Raw genomic sequence first — 24,951 nt, forward strand, 5'->3', positions numbered from 1 at the left:
GAGACAAATCAGATTTGTCTTCTCTTTGTTACAAGCTCTGCTCTTTGAACTATTTTGTCTTTATACACTATTATCAATAATGTTTTATACAACAACACATGCATTTGTGTCACATGACAAAATTTTCTATGTTGAAAAAAAATTGAGAAAAACTAACAGGAATGTCCAAGAATTCTTACTCGTAGCTGTGGGGATTATACCTCAAGTCTGTGCAACAATTTCCTTCATTTTTATATTTAAAAGTCTTTAATGCACTGACCATCCAAACATCATAACGAAGTTTAACTTTTAAATTTGACAGAACACAGGTGAGCAGTCTGGCCTTGCTGATTGCACGTATGCAGAAAAATGCAGACACTGTTGAGAAAGATGTACTGCGCGCAGAGGAGCTGCTGCTCATTGTAAGAAGCACTTCATTTTTTTAATAAGCATGATATACTACTAGTACTACTACTAGTAGTAATAACAATAATAAATTGATCTAACTTTACAATTGGTTTCCATCAGTTAATGTAAGTGAATTATTTACTAACATGATATTTTATAAACAATGAATAGTTTTTACAGTATTTATTTGCCTTTCTTAATTCTTAATCGTTAATTCTTGATTGTTAGTTCTTGTTAAATCCCAGTAAATTTAATGATGTTAATAAGCACAACTTCAGATTTTAATAATGCATTTAATTGTACAATGATTATTAGTATATGATGTACAAGTATTATTCATTCTCAGCTCATGTTAATAAATACATAAAAACATTAACAAATGGAACCTTATAGTAAAGTTATAATATTGTGCTATTAGTTTTTAATGTAAAACACAGAAATGCCTACATCCCCTTCTCTTCGCTCAGGATGCTGACAATGAGAAAAATAATAAGATATTACAGCATCAGAAGGAAACGGCAGATCTCTTAGGCCGGGCAGAAGGACTCCTGAAAGATCTGTTTTTGGATATGGACAAAGCCAAGAAACTGCAACACCCTCAGGCAGGAGAAATAGAGAATGAGTGAGTGACACCAAAGACATCCTGTACACAGTGATGTTTATGACTCAGTTTGTTGTCTGTCTCATTCATTTTGACAAAATGTACTTGTTTTGATTTTCACTAATTAGTGTCAGTCGCCTTCATGAGCGTTGGCTGAAAGACTGTTCCCTTTACCGAGAGCTGTATGAGCCATTGAACGAGGTGGAACTTCAGCCAAGAATTAACTGGGCTCTGGTACTAAACCAAAAACAGGTCTGAATACACATGCAACATATTGATTTACTTTTGTATTCATTATCACAAAAACCTTTCACATTAACACATTATGGTAAGACATGGTAAATCTAAATTTCATCCCCTATACAAATCTATACAATTAAGTTAGCACATTGCATTTCCAGTAGAATACACATGCTATGTGCTTCATTTTGTTCATCATTAGCTTAAATAATAAAAGATTAGCTCAAAATGCAAGAAACTACACAGAAAAATCACTGTACCAATCAGAGATGAATTGGTTAGAAATAATAAAGGATCCAATATCATCTGTGCAAGATTGTGAGTCTGCTTGCTGTATGAGAAAACCTCTCAAGTTTAACAAATCTAATGAACTATTATTCCCCCCTTTTACATGGACACCAATAGATGATGAGGAAATGAGGATGCACAAATAGGAATTGAAAAGCAACCCATATCTCGTTTGTAATACACATTGGACCCTTTTCACATTTTCAGGTTTCTCAGTAGCGGAAGTCGTCATAGTCAAATACATTACATGGGTAAACTTAAAACGCAGTGAGTGGGAGAGTATAACAAATTTTGTTTTACAATCCTATTTTCTAAAAAATAAATGGAAAAAAAATAGTGTGAGACTGATAATGGCAGCCAGAAGAGAGAACTGTCTTGCCCCATACATGATTTATTACAGACACCTCATATAAGTGGTAATTATTTTTTTGTAATTTGATGTAGAGATTATACAGTATAATAGTGATGGGTTGCAGCTGGAAGGGCATCCGCTGTGTAAAACATGTGCTGGATAAAGTGGCGGTTCATTCTGTTGTAGCAACCCCAGATTAATAAAGTGTTTAAAAAAAGGTCATAATAAAAACTTTCAAGGTTTTAAGATGCTGTTGACTGTTAAATGCATCATAACCATCTTGTGAAAAGTTTCCATTAAACAAAAATCAAATTAATATATGAACCCCATTCACACATACAGACCTTTCCAGTAAATTTGTTCCGGCAATTTTCCATCAAGAGAAATTGTAACATTACCGGTAATTTGCCGGAATGTTGCGCTGTGTGAACACAGAAGGAAGACTGGCGGAAAGAGTGCTTTCACGCTTAGAACGCAATGACATGAGACGTCTACTGTAGCCAATCATAACATTCAGACACATACACATACACGCTGTTTATGAAAATGAAAGCCTTTGGATACTTTTCCAGACAAATTTAGCTGTTAGTCAGATAACATTTACTCTACGTTTCTATGAATTTGTAATGTAGTCAAATGTGTAAACATTTAGCTGCGGTTAGTGCTTCTGCCTTTGGATGTCTCTGGGATAAGCTGCATGAATGCTAAAGCTTTAAATAAAAGTGAAACCATCGCTATTACGGATCCCTATTACGTTTACAAATACAAGCGCAGTCGTTTTGAACTCATTTCTGTTTAATGATGTCAGAATTTACCGGTATTTTAGAATAGATGTGTGAACAGTCATTTCCGAAAAAAATTCGGAACGTCCTTGCCTCTGTGAACAGCACTTTTTTGAACTTACCAGTAAAGTCATTCCAGTAATTTTCCAGATATTTAATGGTATCACAGTGTGAAAGGGGCTATTGAGTATTCCTATAGAGTTCGGGAATCTACGTAATGGAGAGTTGCGGTCGGCCATGTTTGTGGACAAACACAGGAATGCACATTGTAAACCAATGCAGCTCATAACAGAAAAAAGCGACAGATTTATAGTAATATCTTTTAAAAAACATCTCACAAACACTCAAAATAAAATGGTCAAACATGTAGATATCTTTATAAATCTTTATAAAGGCTCTTTGTGTGTCTGGGAAGTGTGTATGGGCTGCTTTTATTCTAGCCGAAATACAACAAAATAGACTTTCTCCAGAAAAAAAAAAATATTACCAGACATACTGTGAAAACTTCCTTGCACTGTTATACATCATTTGGGAAATATTTAAAAAAGAAGAAAAAAAATCAATGGGGGGCTAATAATTCTGTTTTCAACTGTATATATATATATTTATATTCCATAATATTCTGTGTCCAGCGATGAAGTGTAACTTGAGAAGCCAAGCATGGATGCAGAGGGGGCGGATGAAATAAATGAACACGTTTATCCATAACTGACAGGGTATCAATGAGCTGTTGCAAGAAAACAGTTCCAGATATTATTTTCTTCATTATTTGTAGTACAACTGCTTATAGTTGCTGATGATGAGTGTTTATGTGATACAATAAATCAATATAGATCAATGGGGAATCAGGCTCCCTTGTCCTAAATACCCAGAATGCATTGCACTGTATCAATGGATTCCCGTTCTCTATACAGTATATGAAGAAGGATTTAAATATTTTCAGTAACCCAGTTCAATTGCTTCCAATAAACTGCATGCCATAACAAAATCTCCATGTTTAAGGTCTGTTTTCTTTAAAAATCAATGATCTTTACACTTTTATTCTGTCTGGAAAATGCAGGAACTTTTCTTCCAATTTGCAATGTGCGGTATCATATTCCAGTAAAACAACACTCTCCCACCAGTTCTTACTTCATACTTGCATTCAATACCTCAGAGTTTTCTCGGGGGCATGAATGAAATGTTGCTGAATAAAAGTGAAACTGCCGAACTGCAAAATTAAAAATGATACATTGCAAATTACATGAAACATTGGATAGCATGGTGACGTAATGACATTATTCGATCTATGTAGTATAACATGTAAAACAGCGGCATGAAGGAAACATTATAAAGGCCACCCATATCATTCATATTAGTGCCTTATTTAGATTAAGGTAAACAATTCTATTGCAGTTGACCATGTAAATGTACAGACACTGTGTAATCCCCTATAGCCAAAATATATTGATTATTTAGTTTCTCTAATTTTGAATATTACAGAAAGATGCAAGCAAAGAGGAGTATGGCCCAACACTGGCTGACCTGAAAAAGCAGATCGCAGCTCATAATATCCTTCATAAAGAGATTGAGTCTTACAACAATCAGCTAAACCCTGGATCAACCAGTTCTCAGGTGATTTGAACATTTATTCTTTACATTATTAAATATTGCTTTGGAAGGTGAAACAACAACAGCAACCCTAATAATAGTTGCAATACCATATTACACTTCATTTTTGAAACAAATTTAAGATATTTTAATGAAAACTGCCTTTGTCTCTCCCTGGAAAATTCACAAGGAGGACACATTTTTTTATATGATGAACAGATTTACTTTAGTCTTATTCACACAAAACACTTTTTTGTAAAATCTTTCAGGTGTCATTTTAAATATCTTATTTCTGTTTTAAAGTTGATAATGGGTTTAAAGCACAGACTATTGACCAGTTAATCAATCACAAAATTGAAATATTTCTTGTTGCTCCAGGAGGAATATGCTGCCATTAAGAAACAATATGCCAACCTACTGGTAGGAATTTATTCACATTATGACAGATTTAAAAAAATACTGCTGGTGCCAGAGAGAGAATGGAAAAAATATCATGTTAATTGTTTTACAGGATAACTCAAAATGGCGACGTCATTATCTCAACAGTCTGTATGACTACATGCAAGACTGTGACAAGGAGGTGGCATACATGAAGGAAGAGCAGAACAAGATTCTTAAACAGGACTGGAGTGATCAGCTGGTCGACCATGCTGATGTTCGCAGACAGTATGAGGTAAGCTAGGTTTTGAAATGATTACATGGAATGAAAAGAAAATATTTTAAAACAATTAATTATGTCATGCATTATGCCTGGGACACTAAGCAAACCATTCAAATAAATCAACATGGATAACAGTGCGTAATTTTACAAAAATACTGAATAAATTACATGTTAGAGGTTAATTGCAAAATATTTCTGTTAAATAAACAAATACATACATATGCTACTAAAAAGGTCAACATGCCTTTGTGGTATAATTGAGGGTTTATGAGAAACAAAAAATATCTTTCCACATTAATCTAGATACACCTAGTCATACACCTGTACATCTAGTGTGAAACTGTGAATAAAATCCTGGAGAAAAACAGGCCAATTGGAAGGAAAAACAGAAATGTTATGTTGCACACTGAAAAAAATAATATGCATGCCACAGGCTGTGTTTGATTGGCCACAGTGTCTCCTATTGAGATTTCAAGAATGTTAATTTCCTCCCTTATTTTAAGCATATTTATGCTTATATTGAAATGAATATGCATTTATTTTAAAAACAGGAGAGGCAGCTCTGCTCTGTTATAGCCACGCTATAACAGTGTTTTCTATACATTGCTAAGTGCAACAGACAGACACTAAAGGGTATGTGTAGAAAAAAATCTTTAAAATTTGAAAAGATGTGGCATGGAACATTGCATCCAGTGTGCAATGAGCTTTAAGGACATCACAAAATGAGCATACAAAACCATTTTTGGAAACCATTTCTGTCTACTATGTAGATATCAGAGAACAGTTTAACTTATTGAATCAGTGCACTACATGGCACCTTCAAACAATAACTGCAATTGTAAATGTCATTTTTTAGTGTCTAGCTGTAAATTTCCTTATTAAAGAAAAAGTACTCTCTGTATGGTTTGTACAGACCATATTCTCTGTTTGATTTGTATATACATTAACTGTTGCGTTGTTATATATCAAGTTAAAAAAATCACAGCAAACTATGAGAGCTGTTTTGCATAATTAATCTAATTAACACATTAAACAAACAGCTCTAGTAAGAACAGTCCTAATATAGTTTATTGGGCAGTCTGCGAAGCTGGTTTGTGCTTGCAAAAAGGCTTCAAAAACTTTGAGAAACAATAAAAGTTTTTCAAGAAAAAAAAATGCTTTACAGCAATGAGAATTTATGGTGGTTTGCTCTCCTGTTTTTTTGTTGTTGTTGTTGTTGTTGTTGTTGTTGTTGCATATGGCACAACATTATAAAACATGACCTGTGAGCTTTTATCTGCTGCAGAGCTTCAAGAATAACAGTCTGCTGGCCCATGAAACTGAGGTCAACAAATTGCAGGATGATGGTGACAGATTGATTGAGTTGAAACATCCTGCTGCCAGCACTGTGCAGGTAAGAAAATACTTATAAGATCTCAGCTTGATTATTGTAATAATTGAGTCCTTGAATTCACTTTATAAATTTTCTAATAATACAAGGACATACTGATAATTATTTAACATTCTTGACAATGAGTGGTGTGGAAAATTGGACCTGACTAGGTCAAATGATGTTTTCAATAATAAATACAGTTTGACACAACATAAGCAAAGCTAAGATTTGATGTGCTTTGGGTGTGTCTAGGCCCAGAGAGACACAGTAAGAAATGAATGGCAGAAGTTTCTGAATCTTTGCATCTGTCAGGAAACACATCTGGACAATATAGAGGAATACAAAAAGGTAGATCTTTTTTTGCTAAAAAAAATTATAGTAGAAAAATTGTTTATTAGTAAAACCTATTTACATTCTTCTCTACAGTACCAACTGGATGCAGACACCTTGTCTGAGTCTTTGTCCAAGCTTGGCTCCACTGTTGATGCCAAAACAGTCAATGGCAAAACCAGCACGGAAATTCAGATGCAGCTTCAGGTAAAGTCACTTTTTAAAGATTTTACTACATATATAATATATATAATATAATTATTGATTTGCAATGGTATAATTATAATAACTATATGCATGCACATCATTGGATTGCTTTTCAGTGTTTGGAAATCCAGTAGTGACATTTACATTACACTGAACTGAAATAAACTAAACTGGACTGAAGCAGTTTCAATTTACCAGAACTTCATCGATGTTAAGCTGGTTTGACACAATCTACATTGATAAAGCACTATAGAAATAAAGATTAATTATATATATGAATTATACATTGCACACCTATGAGAGGTTGGTGGTTGTGGGTGAATGTGTGAGCTAAAACAGGATTATAAGCTAAACAAGAAACTAGTGAACACAGTAGGGTGCTATGGTAACCAAGTGTTTTGAAAGTGTTTACCGCTACTCACCCGTTTGCCCGCTACTCACCCGTTTGCACTGGCTGCCAGTTGCTGCCCGCATCAAATTCAAAGCTCTGATGTTTGCTTACAAAGTGACCTCTAGCTGTGCTCCTTCGTATCTGCTCTCACTTCTGCAGATATATGTGCCCTCCAGAAACTTGCGTTCTGTGAATGAACGTCACCTCGTTGTTCCATCCCAAAGAGGGAATCACACAGGGTCACTTTCCCGAACTCTCACATTCAATCTGCCCAGTTGGTGGAATGAACTCCCTAACTACATCAGAACAGCAGAGTCAGTTGCTGTCTTCAAGAAACGACTAAAAACGCAACTGTTTAGTCTCCACTTTCCTTCCTAATCTGCAACTGCCTCTCTGGCTATACCACTAACTGTGCCCTCTCTCTCTCTCTCTCTCTCTCTCTCTCTCTCTCAAGAAAAAAAAAAAAAAAAAACTTTTTACTAATGCTTTGCTTCTTAGACTTTACACACCTGAAACTTGTCTATAGCACTTGCTCACTGCTGCTCTTATAGTTGTGTAAATTGCTTCCTTGTCCTCATTTGTAAGTCGCTTTGGATAAAAGCGTCTGCTAAATGACTAAATGTAAATGTAAATGTAAATGTAAATGTAAATGTAAATGTAAATGAAAACACTGAAGACCCTGTTTTAGTTTAAAAATCCTGGGGTTGCATTTAAGTGTAGTAGAAGATGGACCAAAACACCCTTACTGGCTCCACTGGATCATTGCATGTCCTGTTCTCATTTTTCAAGTTCCTCTCATAGGATTAGTAATATGAGTTTTATTCCATTTTAATGATTCTCACTTAAGTTAAAAGAAAACGTGCTCCCTCTATTTTGTGCACAGATCTGCTATTCTCTAGCAGAAGCAATCTACTGTCCGTGGAAACATAACTGGTGTGCTCTGTTCTTTTATTGACAAAAAGCAAAGTTTGTGCACCCAAAGTCCTGCTGCATTCAATACCTCTATATAAAAATAGTTAGTCATTTTGAAAGTGGCAGCGGTAGCCCTGCTCACTCTAATGAATCACTGAACAGATTATAATAACTGATCAAAGACCATTTTACATCAGTATCAGAATTCTCCTCAATTTTTCTTTTCCTACTAATATAAATTGCTATCTTGCTTCACCCAATAAAAGTTAAGCAACTGACATTCATTTGAACATTTTTGAGAATGCTTAAAACCACAAATAAATCTCTCCTTCAACATTTCCTCAAACCATTTAAACAGATCTTGTAGAAAAGGGCCTTAATCTACTACAACAGTGTTTCTCAACCAAGATTCTGGTTTTGGATGTCTCCTTTTTCGGTCACACCCATTGCAGTGTCTTCTAATGAGCTGATGATCTGAATCAGGTGTGTTTGGTTAAGGAGACATGGAAAATGTGCAGAACTGGTGGTCCTAGAGGACCGAGGTTGGCTGTACTACAATACATGAAGGCATGGAATGCCGTTTTTCTTTGCAGACAAAAAGGACATTTATGATTAACGTCTTGATTCATTATTGAAACAAAACATTGACAGCTATAATTACATGGAAATATTCTGCTTTTTTACTTAAAGGTGACTTATAAAGTGCTCTCCATTCAGGTCTTGAACTTTCACTTAAATTTAAGACATTACTCCAAGGTTTGTCTACTTTATTATCAAGGCATTTCTTATTGAATGCTTTAACACAACATGTGAGCATTGCTTTACCAGATGCTTGTTCTTTTCCTACCAACATTAAACTCTTACACCTTAAAAAAAGAAAACCACTGCACAATTTCAAATCAGGTATAAAATGTACTTTTGTAAAAAAAAATATTAATAAATAAATAAATAAATAAATAACTTTCTTGGGCTAATAATTTCTCTCTACTTTGTAAAAGAGACACTATTCGTGTTGAATTCATTTTCAACTTTTCTGTCATTGCTATGGCGTCAGATAATATACAGTTAACTTGGATACATACAACATCTTAGGCTGGGTCAGCTGGCATTTCTGTGTGGAGTTTGCATGTTCTCCCTGTGTTGGCGTGGGTTTCCTCTGGGTGCTCCAGTTTCCCCCAGAGTCCAAAGACATGAAGTACAGGTGAATTAAATAAACATCCATACACACTCATTCACAACGGACATTTTTAGCTTACCCAATTCACCTGTACCACATGTCTTTGGACTGTGGAGGAAACCCACGCGAATGCAGGGAGAAGACGCAAACTCCACTCAGAAACACCAACTGACCCAGCCAAGGCTCGAACCAGCGACCTTCTTGCTGTGAGGCGACAGCACTACCTACTGCACCACTGCGTCGCACTCTGGCAACCCCCGATGAATAAAGGGACTTAGCCGAAGGAAAATGAATGAATGAATGAGTGAATGAAAATCATGTTGCAAGACTAAAATGCTGAATTGTTTATTTACAATGTACTGCACATACATAACTGTTATACAGTTTTCACAATCACCAAGTCAAAAGGCACTTCTTGATGCAGCAGCTGACTGTTCAGTTGCAGTGTTATTTCTGAAGTTCTGCTGAGATCACGTAGCTTTATATAACAGCACATGACTGTCATGCAGTGCAATTTGATGCTCAAAGCTGGAGCACATTCAGCGGAGGGTTTCTGCCTTGCTCAACACAGAATGAGATTTCTTTGGATTTCCTCAATGCTTTCGCGCTATTAAATATGGTAGTTGGTGAAAGATATAAATTGGTTGTCATTTTTCATCAATAAATGTGATTTTCTTTTTTTAACAATTCTCACATGACTCTTAGCACAACATAAAGAGCCATGATCTTGCTTTGCTTGCCAAGACTGAGATGCTTATTTTATACCCAATCATGAAGCTAACATCTATCATCAGTTCACCTGCTTATTGTGGACTGCTTTAAAACTTGTACATTTGTATATGTTATATGACTTTTTGCCTTTTAATTTGCCTCTGACTTGTACCAATTGTATTGGAGTGTGTTGCAGGTATCAAAATCAAAGTTTGTTTATATTTTCAGAATACAATGAATTTCCTCACTAAGAAAAAATTACATGCAAATTGCATACATGCACAAGTATTCTCATGGCAGGTTTGGTGGTCTTGGAGTTAATATAAGTTGCTAATAAAAGGTTTTAAAATGTCTTTCACTTGTTAAACTCTGTAGACATCCTGTTTAGGCTTTACAGTATATATACAATTAATACAGCTCTTTATCCATCAATATCTTATATTCTGCAGGGTGAAGAAAGACCTTTACAGCGCAACGAGCAGCTATTGGCTGACATGAGAAAGCGAAGCACTACAATCATTCCATTAAAACTTCGCCGCACTCCTCCAAGCAAAACTACTACGGTTGAGTCTCTATGTGACTGGAAAACTCCTAAGGTTAGAAGGTTAGAATAGTTAATTTTCTATTAATCTGTTTATTACTATTAATTAAAATATTGTTTTGTAAATTAATTATTTTCAGGCCACATTAAACAGAGGAGAGCTGTTCAATCTAAAGTCCAACACAGACAATGACAACTGGGAAGTTCAGTCCAGTGATGGGACTAGCCAAAAATTTCCTGGAGTTTGCTTTATGATTCCTCCACCTGATCATGAGGCTATTAATCGAGTTGACCTGTAAGAATAAAAAAAAAATGCTTATCACACTCCAAAACATTGTAAATTTGAGTCTTGCTAATGTCAAAAACAAACAAGTAACGACTTAACATACCAAGAAAAACTGATGAATTTCTGTTTGTATGAGCAGGCTTGGGAAGGAGTTAGAAGATTTAAAGAAAAGACGGGCTGCACTGAGAACTTTGCAGAACAATCAACAATCCAAAGCCACTTTATCACAGGCTCCAGGTAATTTAAAGATTTTAAATTTTAACCTGCCCACTGCCAATTTAGCCAATAATATTTTAGCACCCCGAGTTGCCTTGATGGAAAACAGCGTATTTCATTCATTCATTTATTCATTCATTCAGAAAGGCTCTTAAAGCATGCACTTGTGACCGAAATGTGACCTCCAGTGGACAGTAGCAGACTGCGAAATGAGATGCAGATTCAGAGTTCCACATGAGGTGGTTATTAATTATCAAATAATATAAAAATTACAAATGTAAACATTAGGCAAGCTGGTTAAATTGTAACCCCGTGTCCTAACAACAGCTGTTTGCATCAGATGAAACAAGACCGAAATTTAAGTACAGCCATTCAGAAGCACAGAATAAGCACTCACTCACTGTAAGGTTTATGATCTTATTAATACATATTAAACCTCTTTAACATTTTTCAATTTACATGTGTTGGTTTTGAGTCACAGTTCTAAAGTGCAATTTCAAATGGTTCATTTTATGTTCAAGATCTAAGGTTAACCGTCTGCTGCTGCTTTCAGTAGTATAGCAATAAATGTCATGTAAAATGGCATTCAAACTCACATTGTTAGTATTTAACACTGAAAAGCACATGATGTGTACCTGATGTGATCATTGTCAGTTTTCTGTTGTTCAGCTGCAAGAAATAGAAGCCAATTCTAAAATATAAATTAGAGGTGTTAGTTAGAACAAAAACTCTTTTTAATATGGAAAATATTCCTTCTATTGCGTGCCGTTGTTTTTATTTAGAACACGATTTAAATCAACCTATATAAGCTCGATTGTCAGACTCGTTCCTTTTGGTCATCAATCTGGCAACCTGTGCTTGCATTTGCTTTGATCCAGGAATGCAATACCTAGTTCATGGTCTAAAATGGTTGTCCTTATTCACTTAACAAAACTTGCATTAAACCATTCAGAGTCTTACATTTTGTTCACTTTAAGACTGAACTAAGAACTATGCCCATAGCGGACTTTGTGATTGGAAAATCTAAATGCCTCACTAGCTAGAAAACTTGAAAGTTGAATCTTCTTTTATTTTGCCTCTTATTTTCGACTGTGGATTAAGGAGATGGTGGTGGATACATTTTACTGAAGACATCCATGACATAGCCTATTAGGTTTTGTAATTTAATTTGCTATGTGCATATAATAAATACTACCACTAATAATAACATTAAACAAATGCAAATTGTCATGAATAAACTCTATACAACTGAGCCGGATTCCAAAGCCGCCCATCAGTAAAGAAGGCATGGAGCAGGTAGCTCTTTTTATATTTATGTAGAAAATATTATATATTTTTAACATTTTTATCCTTTCATTTTTTTCATATGTAAACATATGAGTATGAGCAATGTCTATGCGTGTTTTGGACCCACATAGGCAAATAACTAATATGCTCTTTAAATGATAAAAACTCTGAGCCATTGACTTTAGATCAGCTTTATGTTAGTCAATGGCTTAACCTATTTCCGTTGTCTCAAAATAGCAACACCAACAACAGACCTAAACACACCTCCTTTTTAGATCAGCATGCCCATGAGTGCACAAAGTGGTGCAAATACATTTGCTATTTAAACAACGTGGTGCAAAATGTGAAAGTGACACCTGCGTCGGTTTGAAAATAGCGCTGAGTGAATGATAGAGCCCAGTGTATGTCAATACATAACAACAGTGATCTGCCATTTTCTTTGGTGTTTGAGCAGGTGAACCGTTCAGTGCATTCACTTTGTGTAAATTTACTTTGTGTATACAAATTTAACTATATTACAAAGTCTATTTTTTTTTTTTTTTACAGTTGATATTGAGTGAATTTTTTCCAAATTACTTTTTCATGCACTACACTATAAAGCATGTGAAGGTTACATTATTTTGCCATTCAGCATCAAAACCATATTGCTCCTCTACTTTTGTGTGTTAGTCTGACCAAAGGCCTGTTCAAAACACTTTGTAGGGATTCGTGTGTTTGTGTGAATCATTTTCTGCGTATTAATTAGGATGAAATTCATTTAGCAAATATTTGACATATATGTAGTGATCATAGAGGTCAGTTCACTTAAAAATTATAATGAAGTTAATAATTAGGCACCATGGTGCAGTGGGTAGCACGTTTGCCTCACAGCAAGAAGGTCACTGGTTTGATGCCTCTGCTGGGTCAGTTTGCATTTCTGTGTGGAGTTTGCATGTTCTCCCTGTGTTCGCGTGGGTTTCCTCCGCGTGCTCCGGTTTTCCCCACAAGTCCAAAGACATCTGGTACAGGTGAATTGGGTATGCTTAAATTGACCGTAATGTATGAGTGTGTGTGTGTGTGTGTGTGTGAATGAGTGTGTATGAATGTTTCCCAGTAATGGGTTGTGGCTGGAAGGACATCCGCTGCGTAAAACATATACTGGATAAGTTGGCGCTTCATTCCGCTGTGGCGACCCCAGATTAATAATCGGACTAAGCCAAAAAGAAAATGAATGAATGAAGTTATTAATGAATCACCCTCATGCAATCCGGACCTCAGAGATCTTCATTCATTTGCAGAAAACAAGTTAAGATATTTTATATTAAATAGCTCCCTGATCCTCCACTGACAACTTGTTCAAAGTCCAGAAAGGTACAAAAAATCTTCAAAACAGACCTTATAGCTTCAGTGGTCTGGTGGTATAATTATGAAGCTACGAGAATACATTTGAGCACACATAAAGCAAAAATTGCAAATTTATTTAGCAGTTTCTTTTCTTCAGTATCAGTATTCACCTTATTCTCCGCGTACGAGTGGGCGCAGCCATTTGAATCATTTTGGATCGAAACTTCCGGTCTCATTCACTTCCATTAATTTTTAGACGTTAAAAACAGCTCGTTTGGCTGCTTGGTGTTGAAAACTGATATTTTCTTATTATATTATTCTACTTTGTCTGTATTGTAATGCAAACACTTGTTTGTAGAGTAAGTAGTTTGACCGTTTTTTGCCGTTTATTATTCCTAGTCATTTTTCCCATAGGCAACTGAATCGGAAGTTCTAAAACAATCGCAAAAACGCGCACACTTCCGCATTGAAGAATAAGGTCAATAGGGCACACATCCACAAAAGCATGTATCTATGCGTGTTACACTGCTGATGTATCGGAAGCGCTGTGCTTTGTGTCAAGCAAAATCACATGAGGGCATCCAGGCACAGGGCATAGTGCTCATGAACTGACCCTGCGAAGAAAAATCAGTTTTATTTTTGTCATTTTTTATGTAAGCACAAAAGATTTCTCATAGCTTTGTAATATTTAAAAATAAACATAAAATTTGGAATGACATGAGGGTGTTTAGTTAATAACAGTTTAATTTTGTTTTGATTAACTAACCTTTGAACCTTTTTTTTTTTACTTCTTTTTTGTAGTTCCTGCTCCCAGAGCTGAGGAAAATCCTAAAGCTGCAGTGCTGGCTAACCGTCTAAACCAAATGGATAAAGATCTAGGTAAAGTTGAGATGGACACTCTGAACTGTTTAAGAAGCCCACTAAACCGCACTGACCCTGCCACAGACCTTGCTAAACGTCTGCAGGAGCAAGAGGTGAGAAATACATAGACATCTAGAAATAAAAAATTTTCTACATATGATTACTTATATTACACAATGATTTCCAGTCACCTAGATGTCCCTTCAAGTAATTAGTAACAGTAATTAAATAATTATTTAGTGGTGTATCACAATTATTTGATTTATTTACTACAGTAAAGATTTTGCAATTGCGCAAATTGATCACATCATTTCTAGCCTATTGAATATCAATTTACTACTACTACTTCTGCTTCTATTAAATATAATAATTTATATGACAAATTACACACAGGGACGGCATGGTGGCTCAGTGGTTAGCAATAGTGGCTCACAGCAAGGTCACTGGTTCGAATTCCGCTGGGCCAGTTGGCATTTTGGTGTGGTGTTTGCTTGTACTCCCCGTGTTCGCATGGGTTTCCTCCGAGTGCTCCGGTTTCCCTCACAGTTCAAAGACATGCGGTATAGGTGAATTGAATAAACTAAATTGGCCGTAGTTCATGAGTATGTGTATGGGTGTTTCCCAGTACTTTGTTGCAGCTGAAAGGGCGTCCGCTGTGTAAAACATATGCTTGAATAGTTGGCAGTTCATTCTGCTGTGGCGACCTCTGAAATAGAGACTACGGCAAAGGAAAATAAATGAATGAAATTACACATATTAAATTTGCCATGGCTACCTAGTGCCCTCAGAAAGTGTCCAGTAGGCCTGTGCATTAATATGTGCCTGCAAATGCCCTATAAAGAGTTATCTCCAACCAGCTCTAAAACATTAGAAGACCTTGATTAGTTGGTTTGGTTTGTTTAATTGTGGTTAGAGTTAAACTCTGCAAGACAATGGCCCTATAGGAAGATGTTTAAACACCTCTGCTATATTTTTTTTTTCTAAGAAAGGCTTTTAGAGGATGAAGAACACTTCAATGCTGTTATACTCTGCTCATTTAAGATTGTTGTACTCCAAACAGAAAACAACTGCAGCACTTCAGCAGCTGGAAAAACAGAGGGTTGCAGCCCAAATGGAAATGGAACCTCTACTTTCAAAAGACTCAAATGGGCCAACTTCCTCTACTTTACTCCAAAACCTCAGTGATGCCAAAAATAAACAGGAGAGTCTAGCTGCTCTGAATAGTCTCTACAAAAAGAAGTATGCATAATTACAAAAGTGATTATAAAGGTAATTAAAATATATATATTTTAGATGTTGCAACTCTGCCTTTTTTAACACTAGAGCAAATGCCTCTATGGTTTTGGAGAGACAGCTTAGGCAGATGGACAACACTGTCTCAGGCTTTGAGAAACAGCTAAGTGATGATGGTGCCATTCCTGACAAGCCTAGTGCCATTCAGACACGTACACAGGAGATTCAGGTGAAGTCCATTAGTACAATAAAATCACAATTTTGCTTCATTTTTCAATCATTGACCTGCATTACATACCCAGTATTAACCTGTAATATTTGATACAACTAGTCACAACCTGCCTAAATGGGTTTCATTACACTTGCATTAGAAAAAAACTTGATTGCAATTAAATCTATAACTCAACTTTTTAATTAAATGTATTGCATTTTAACTTGTAAATGTCTTGTATATTGTTGACCCTAACCTGTGCCTTAACATAACCATATAGCACATCAATAGCACATAAATTGTTTTGAAATACATTAAATATGTTTTAAGTGTTAAGTTTATTTTGTGACAAGTACGAGTACAGAGCATTTGCAAAAGACACCAACAGTCCATAAAGTTGGATGATTTTCTAAAGGTAAAAAATTAGGATAAAACTAGTATATTGCCATCAAACCAATAAATCTCGTTTTAAAAACTGATTTCAAGTTATGCCATTGAACACGAACAACACTATAATATTTTGAATCATAACAAAATACCTTGTCATTCATTCAGGGTTTAAAAAGAGACATTGCTGGTTCTCAAAATGAGATGCAAAAGCTAAGTGAGGAACTAGAGGCACTTAAGAAGCTATGCAGTTCACTTCAGCAGGGTTACCAAGAATACTGCCCTGATGTACGCAGACAGGAAGCAGAAGTGAAGAATCTTCAAAGCCGATACTCCAATGTGATCAACCAGCTGAGTGAAAGGTGAGTGTCTGTTAATGTATTCGAAAACAAAATGAAAAGTTTTATAAATGTTAATAAATGTTTTTATTACTCCTGATTTTTTCAATAGTTTGGGCATTTTATAAAATGCACTAAAATAAAGAATGTGTTTGGTTTATTCTCTTTAACCTTTATATAATTGCAAAACAAAGAAAAGATTCCTAATATTTTCACTGACCAAATAAATAGCATTTTGTAAAATTATCCATTTATTTTAGATGTTTTACTTATTTAATATAGTATCATCATGGTCCCTCTTACTTCCATTGTTTAAATGTAAGGGCGGTGGTTAGCGTGGTTGCCGCACAGGAAGAAGGTTGCTGGTTTGAATTGCCTGGTTGCCAGAAACATTTGCTAAACAGGCGTGTTTAGTTGTTTGGGAATGTAGGATACTAATTAAATAATACCTTTATTACATAATTACTAGTTAAGCATACTGTTAAATAGGACTGGGTATCGATACCCTTTGCTTGCAAATAAAAGAAGCTGGTGACTTCACTCCACAGAAATAACATTCTCTTGATAGCAAAGATTCAAGTAACATTTCTTATTGCAACGGCTGTGGCAATGACTTTTATTTAAAAAAAAGATTTTATTATATATTTTATAGCACAGTGCCATTTGAGATTCCATGATTATTGTGCACTGTTTAAAAATTAATTTGGATATTTTATAACCTTTCTAATTTTATTTTAAATCTGTCCCAATTTGTTTATTTTTTTTCTTCAATTGCATTTTACAAAATGTCCCAACTTTTTAGAATTAAAGTTAGAGTTTAATGTGGTATTACTAGAATGTACTTTTCCTGGTCTTCACGAAAGTATAAGCTTATTATTATTTATTTTTTTACAAATGTTTTTGTATTTCTTTAGAGAAAGGCTTTTGCAGGAAGCTAACACAAAACATCAGGACTTTCAAAATGTGAGCCAATCACTGAGCTTACTCTTAGATAATTTACCGGACAACAAGGTTAGCCCCAAAGATGATTTGTCTCAAATCCAAGCCAAGCAGAACTCTCAAAAGGTTAGATTTTTAGATTATCATACAAAATATTTAATATATTAACAAAGTAACAACATTAATAACAAAGTCCTTTTTTATTATTAAAGAGGGTAATAGAAGACATACAGAGGAAAGGTGATGACATGAACAGAGTAGTTGATCTCTCCAAGGATCTCCAAAATGTTCTCAACGTAAGTCTAACATTTAAAACATAAATCTGTGAAAAGCTGTTTTATAAACTGGGAAGTGTTATTTCTTTATTGTTTTGCTGAAATCGATTGATGATGTATACTTTATTGGACTTATTTTGGGGCAGGAATATGAGGTGAATTGTGATAAGTACAAAGCTATTCTTGATGACACAACTGTGACAAATGCTAAAAGGCTTCACACCTCTACCCTAGCAAGCTCTGTTGCTAAACAGGTAAAATATTAAAATGTAAATTTGACAAAACTCTTTAATATTGGTCACATACATAATTGTTCCTTTTGTTATGCCACAGGAGAAAGATCTTACTAACCAGTATGCTGAGACCGCTGCTGAGAGTGACCAGTTACTCAAACAAATAAACTTTGCAAAGGGCATTGTGACTGAGGTGCAAACAAGAAAAAAACAGTTTACTAGTGATATGAGTTTTTATATTATCCATATAATTTTTTTTATAAAAAGTAAAAATCAAGTCACTTAAAATCATCTGGTCTTTATTCCATTTTAACAGAATGTGGAACAAGTCAACACTATACAACAACAGCAACAACAGCAGTTGCAACAAAAAGCCTCTGAGGACACTGAAGTTCTTCAGAAAGAATTAAAGGAGGAAATTGCCAAACGTACTAATGCAGAGAATACACTGGGCACCATCAAAAACAGATATTTATCTCTGAAGAGCAGAAGAGGAATAGAGCGAGTTGAGGAGAAAGAGATACTGCAGTATTACCGTGACCCAAAACTTCAGGCCAGCGTGGACGACTTTCAAAAAAAGATTCATGAAGAAGCATTGAAACGCACCAAAACACAGAGTGAGATTGAGGTACTGAACAGAAAGATCACTAGCCTAGAGAGCGAACTTAAGAACACCAAGCCCAAGCTAGTCACAAGAGAAGTGACAGAGGTAGAGAGAGACCCTCAACTAGATGTGGAATCATCAAACATTCATGAAAGCATAAGCAAATTGAGTAGGGAACTAAGAGTTAAAGAACAAGAGAAGGCTAAGCTGCAAACAGAGATGACAATTTTAGAGCAAAAGAAGCAAAACATAAAAGAGAAGGTGATGCAAAAGGAAGTGGTTAGACTTGAAAAAGATCCAGAAATGTTGAAAGCAGTTAGAACATTTGAGTTGGATATCTCAGATGAAGGAGAAAGGTGCAAGTCACTGAAGAGTGAAATCTCTCAAACCAGGAGTAATATAAGTTCTCTTGAGAGACTCATCCCAACATTGGAGCCAAAAGTGGTCACAAAAGAGGTAAAAAGAGTGGAGCAGGACCCTGTACTTATAATGGAGTCCAAAGAGCTTCTAACTAAAATAGAAGAAGTGAGAAATGAGAACAAAAGTCTCATGTTTGAGCTTAGTAACTTTCAATCACGTCATGTCCAGATACAACAGATGAAGCCCAAAGTGGAGGTCAAAGAAATCATAAATGAAAACTTCAGAGTGGCCCCTGAAACAGAAGCAGAAATGCAACGCTTGAGAAGAGAGCTTCAAGACAACAGCAGGCAGGGCTCAGACTTTGAGAGACAAATTAGCTTTGTCAAAACAGAACATGCAGCTCTTCAAGCACAGAAACCCAAGGTTGAGTACAAGGAAGTAGTCCAGGAGGTTGTAAAAGAGGAACGAAGTCCTGAGAATGTTAGAGAGATACAGAGGCTTTCTGATCAAGTATATTCCCTGCAAAAAACCTACAGCAATTTGCAAAATGATCTTATTCGTTTAAGAAAAGACAGGGATGAGTGGAAAGCTGAAAAGTCAAAGGTAGAGACCAAGATTGTCACTAAAGAGGTAACAAAGTATGTTGACGACCCACTTCTAGAGAAAGAAGTTGATCGTCTCAGGAGAGAGGTCCGCGAGGAAACTCAGAGGCGCAGAACAATAGAGGAAATGGTGTTTGATCTTCAGAATAAATATATTCAGCTTGAGAGACAAAAACCTGAGGAAAAAGTTGTAGTACAAGAGGTAGTGCGTCTACAAAAGGATCCAAGGCAGATCCTTGATCATGATAGGTTAGGAAGGAACCTAGATGAAGAAGTGAAGAACAGGAGAAAACTAGAACTAGAGGTACAGCAGCTGAGAGCACTTATAGAAGACAAGGAGATAGCAATCCGGAGCAGTGATGAAAAGCAAAAAAAGATCCAGGTGGAAACTGAGCTGAGACAAATTAAATCCAGAATTCATGAGCTAGAAACTGCCCCACCTCCTATTGAAGAGAACATAGTCATAGAGGAAGTTCTGAAAGTTGAAAGGGATCCAAAACTTGATAAACTGACAAATGGTCTTCGCACAGATATGGATAAAGAAAGCAGTGACATTATGCGTTTAGAAAGAGATATCAGGAAATTGGCACTTGATATTGAAATCTTGCAGCGAGAGAAGTCAGTTGAGAAGACCATCTATAAAGAGGTTGTTCGTGTAGAGAAAGATCAAGCACTTGAAGCAGAACGATCCCACCTTAGAGACCAGTTCCTTCAGGAGAAAAATGTTAGACGAGACCTTGAGGATGAACGCCATCGTCTAGATGAGAAACTACAGCAACAAGCAAGCAAAAAAACAACAATGTCGCTGGAGGAGACCAACCTAGTTCATGATCGGGACAAGCTGCAAAGAGAAAAAGAAAACCTTCAGAGAGAACTGAGATCTTTGGAATCTGAAAGACAAAACATCACCATCTCCTTCCACCAGCATTCTAGGCTGATGAGTGAAAGAAACCAAATGAATAGGCAAAGAAGCATTAAAATGGAATCAGATGGTCAGAGGCTGGAAAGGGAGATCCTTGATGAAAAGGACAAAATTCACAAACGAGATAACATCATTAGGGAGCTGCAGAACAGTTTAAGGAAGGAGGATTTCTCTGAGATGCGCACTAAAGAAGTCAACGTTTCAACAAAGATAAGCATCTTGGACCCCAACACTGGAAAAGATATGTCACCATATGATGCCTATATGCAAGGCTTCCTCGATCGCAATAAATACTTACAGTTACAAGAACTGGAGTGTGACTGGGAGGAAATCACCACAATGGCACCCGATGATGAGATATTGGTTTTGCAAGATCGCAAGAGTGGTAAACAGTACTCCATCAAAACTGCACTAAAAGAAGGCAAGGTGACTAAATACCAACTACAACAGTATAAGGATGGCAAAATGCCTATTTCAGAGTTTGCTCTTCTTGTAGCTGGTGAAAAAAAATCATTGTCATACACTCCAGTTAACAGCCAATTGACTCAACAGCTTAAAGAAGAGTTTCCTGTATGTGGTGTATATGATGTACACACAGATTCATGTGTAAGTGTGCGCAGTGCCATGAGTCGAAAGATGATTGACACCAACACTGCCCAAAAGCTTCTTGAAGCACAAGCAGCAACTGGAGGTATCGTGGACATCAGCAATGGAATAAAATATTCGGTACACAAAGCAGCTGATCGAGGTCTGATTGAGTCTAGTCAGCTACAGAGGTTACTAAATGCTCAAAAGGCCTTCACCGGAGTTGAGGATCCTATGACCAAAGAACGTCTGTCGGTTGGAGAGGCTGTACAAAAAGGCTGGATGCCCAAAGAAAATGCGATGAGATACATGGAGGCACAATTTCTGACAGGCGGGTTGGTCAACCCCAACAAACCAGGAAGAGTTAACATTGTGGATGCAGTCAGCTCTAAGATGATTGACAGTACAATGATGAGAGAGCTGCAGGAAGAGATCAATTATGCTAAAGAGCTGACTGATCCAATCACAAAGGAAAAGATCAACTACAAGCAAGCTTTGGCTCGTTGTAAGATAGACCCACTCTCAGGTCTTCCAATGTTTCATGCTTCCTCCAAAAATTCTGTCTAAACTTCCTTATATTTCAGTCATACATAGCCACTCATAGTCTACATTGGTTTACATAATGTATTCATTTAATCCATTAACTTGTTTCTGTACTATCAACATAACAATTTCTCCTTGTCATACAAAAAACAAAAACAAAAAAAAAGACCCTCACCAATTGCGTTTCATGGGTGTGGTAGGTTTTTTTACATTCGTTTTGCCACAAATTTCAGAACCTTGGTTTCAATTTTCAAAACTCTAGACACAAAATTCACAACCATTGCTAAAATTGCACAATTTTTTTTTATTCTTGGATGAAATACACATCAAATACACTATAATCACCTTTTCAATATAATACAATTAAACATCAAATTGATCCCATTTCAATATGCAACTCAAACATTACATTTGAAACAACTGTGCATTTATTTAATAAACACAATGTAACTATCAACTGATACAACCTACGGTGGCCGAGAGAGCTGAGCACGCTGCAATTTAAGAAAGCACATGCAATCACAAAAAAACACCAGCAAATTAATAAACGATCTTCATCAATTTGACAGCACACGTGCTGCAAATTCTCACAACACAAACAACTGAAGAAAGGCGGAGCAATTGGTCACAACACAAACATTAATAAAAGGCGCTGCATTTCACACACAACACAAACATGAATAAAACGCACTGCATGTCACACACAACACAAACATTTTATTAATGTTTGTGTTATGTGGAAAATACAGCGTGTTTTATTTATGTTTGTGTTGTGTGGAAAATTCAGCGTGTTTTAATGTTTGTGTTGTGTGGGAAATGCAGCGCGTTTTATTTATGTTTGTGTTGTGTGGGAAATGCAGCGCGCTTTTTTAATGTTTGTGTTGTGTGGGAAATGCAGCATGTTTTTTTTATGTTTGTGTTGTGGGAAATGCAGTGCGTTTTTTAATGTGTTTGCGTTGTGAGGATTTGCAGCAGGTGTGGTCAAATGGATGAAATTTTCGTAATTTGCTGGTGTTTTTTGTAATTACATGTGTTTTCTTAAATTGCAGCACATTAAGCTCTCTTAGCCACCATAACAAGCACTCAAAATGATAAATAACTTTTGCATTACTCTCGAAGCAGGGAAACTGATGTACAATATTACAAGTTGAGATGATGTAAATTTCAGGATAGATCAAATGACATCAGTTACCACAGAAGATGACCATCTGGACTACATTATCACATGGATTTCATCCTTATTTTATATAGATATGGTTTCTATGTTTTATGTACCACTTTTGCAGACAATGCTTTCATACTTGACATTATTGTATAAAAAAACCCCTCAATCACAGCAGACCAATGTCAGGCCTGGATTCACATTGACAGAAGGTTCTTTCAAAGTTGTTACTAATGTGACTAATGAAAAAACCACTGTGATGTAGATGAGAACCTGTAACCAAATCAAGACCAGACTGATGGAAACACAGATGCCAAAAAAAAAAAAATCAGATATATGGAAATATATGCAAAGTAAACATGACATACTAGTTCATATGGATTTCACATATATAAAATGTCAAAATATTGCAAAAATTGCCATTTTTTCAACCATTATATTTAAAAGAGAAACACTATTGTTAACTTTGCTATTCTGCTTTTTTTTTCTCAGTAAACCTACATTATGACTGAATGAATAAAACTTTAATTCAGTAAATCCACTGTCTGTACTATTCCTTTTATACATATGTGTAAACCATAATGTAACGCTATAGATTTTTTTTCATGTTAAAATGAAACCATATATTTTAAAAAATGACCGTTAATGGTTGTTTATTGAAACGGTGTGTATTTTGTGTGTGGGTGATCTAAAGTTATGTTCCTGTAGTATTTGTATGATAGAAGGATTATGTGAACCAATGAATTTGCAAATGTCTAAAGAAAGGAAAGCAACATTCAAAGTTTTGAACACTGGAAAGTCTGTGATAAAAGTAGTGAGTGTTTAGAATTTTGTGTCTAGAGTTTTGAAAATTGACATCAGGGTTCTGAAATTTGTGGCAAAATGATTCTAAAAAACAAGTGTAATTGTATACCAGATAAAAACTGTTTTAAAATTACTGATTACAAGTTAATACATGTTTAATAAATGTTTAGAGGTGCACAACAAAAACCTTTAAAGGTTGTAAGTAGTCATACTCAATCAGAAATATATTGTAAATGTGCAGCATAGATCAGATTAAGATCTATAAACAATCTATTTTATATCTCAGGCGCTATAATATTTGCCAATTTGACCGTAGTAATTCAATTGAACGTAGTCTTTTAAGTGTTGAAAAATAGTGTTGAGACATTTAACTCATTTGACATTGTGTAATTGGGCAGAAATTTTTAACACAAAGTTAAAACATATTTATCCAAATAAAAAATTTTATTCTGTTTATTTACATGGTCTTTATGATTTTTGTCCTTTCTGAAACTGCTGTTGAGAATCTTTAAAATAATTAAAAATACAATAAATGACTTGTCTTGTCCTTAAGTCTACTTTGTTTCTACTTAATGAAATCAACACACCAGATAAATGTGTGTCATCAAACGTATTAGTTCAAAGTAAGCGTAATGCATTTTAGTAAGCAGTACATACTATGGTTGTCAAACGTATTGAGTTTGGTAACAATTAGTTCTGACAATTTAAAAACACCCATTTGAGCATGTTCTTAAACACAACTGATTGGCCGTTATGTTCACGTGCTCAATGGAAATGACTGTGATTGGCCAAGAAAGTAATCAGTTCACCACTCAGAAACATAAATCAGCTGGTCTTTCTATAAGATGACATAAGAGCGATCCACTGATGGATTGACTGATGTACATGGTGAACCGGCAGAGCCGGCCCAAGGCATAAGCGGACTAAGCGGCTTAGGGCCCCGTAGCCACCAGGGGGCCCCCAAGAGTGCATGAAATTACTAAGTTTCGTTTTTGTTTTAGTTTGTTAGAGAGGTGGGTTAGGGATTATGAGTGGGACAAAATATCAATATGCTCTGGCGCCAAGAATCGATATTTATCTAAATGTACAAAAGATCTGAATTAATTAATCTACTCTGACTGCAGCCATTTACCGCTGTGGCTGCAGTACACCTGGCTGTCACCAGCGCTTCCCGTAATGGCGGATCAACAATACATCAGAGACGCACCGACGTTTTTAACCACTGGCAAATGAGCCAT

General features: G+C 35.8%; 1 protein-coding gene across 1 annotated transcript in view; it reads left to right on the forward strand.

Annotated features, from left to right (window-relative positions):
• Nucleotides 1–24,249, forward strand: part of evpla (envoplakin a) — a 25,550-nt gene extending 1,301 nt beyond the window's left edge. Inside the window, exons 2-22 of the mRNA XM_056459783.1 lie at nucleotides 302–401; nucleotides 855–1,009; nucleotides 1,117–1,240; nucleotides 4,133–4,264; nucleotides 4,619–4,660; nucleotides 4,752–4,913; nucleotides 6,187–6,294; nucleotides 6,526–6,621; nucleotides 6,700–6,810; nucleotides 10,451–10,597; nucleotides 10,683–10,837; nucleotides 10,968–11,065; nucleotides 14,456–14,628; nucleotides 15,576–15,754; nucleotides 15,839–15,977; nucleotides 16,515–16,708; nucleotides 17,599–17,749; nucleotides 17,836–17,919; nucleotides 18,045–18,152; nucleotides 18,232–18,324; nucleotides 18,448–24,249. Of these exons, the coding sequence (XP_056315758.1) occupies nucleotides 302–401; nucleotides 855–1,009; nucleotides 1,117–1,240; nucleotides 4,133–4,264; nucleotides 4,619–4,660; nucleotides 4,752–4,913; nucleotides 6,187–6,294; nucleotides 6,526–6,621; nucleotides 6,700–6,810; nucleotides 10,451–10,597; nucleotides 10,683–10,837; nucleotides 10,968–11,065; nucleotides 14,456–14,628; nucleotides 15,576–15,754; nucleotides 15,839–15,977; nucleotides 16,515–16,708; nucleotides 17,599–17,749; nucleotides 17,836–17,919; nucleotides 18,045–18,152; nucleotides 18,232–18,324; nucleotides 18,448–21,771 (5,875 nt within the window). The 3' untranslated portion in view covers nucleotides 21,772–24,249. The remainder of the gene's footprint in view (nucleotides 1–301; nucleotides 402–854; nucleotides 1,010–1,116; nucleotides 1,241–4,132; nucleotides 4,265–4,618; nucleotides 4,661–4,751; nucleotides 4,914–6,186; nucleotides 6,295–6,525; nucleotides 6,622–6,699; nucleotides 6,811–10,450; nucleotides 10,598–10,682; nucleotides 10,838–10,967; nucleotides 11,066–14,455; nucleotides 14,629–15,575; nucleotides 15,755–15,838; nucleotides 15,978–16,514; nucleotides 16,709–17,598; nucleotides 17,750–17,835; nucleotides 17,920–18,044; nucleotides 18,153–18,231; nucleotides 18,325–18,447) is intronic.
• Nucleotides 24,250–24,951: the final 702 nt, after the last annotated feature.

Source organism: Danio aesculapii, chromosome 6, assembly GCF_903798145.1.
Source record: "Danio aesculapii chromosome 6, fDanAes4.1, whole genome shotgun sequence".
NCBI lineage: Eukaryota > Metazoa > Chordata > Actinopteri > Cypriniformes > Danionidae > Danio > Danio aesculapii.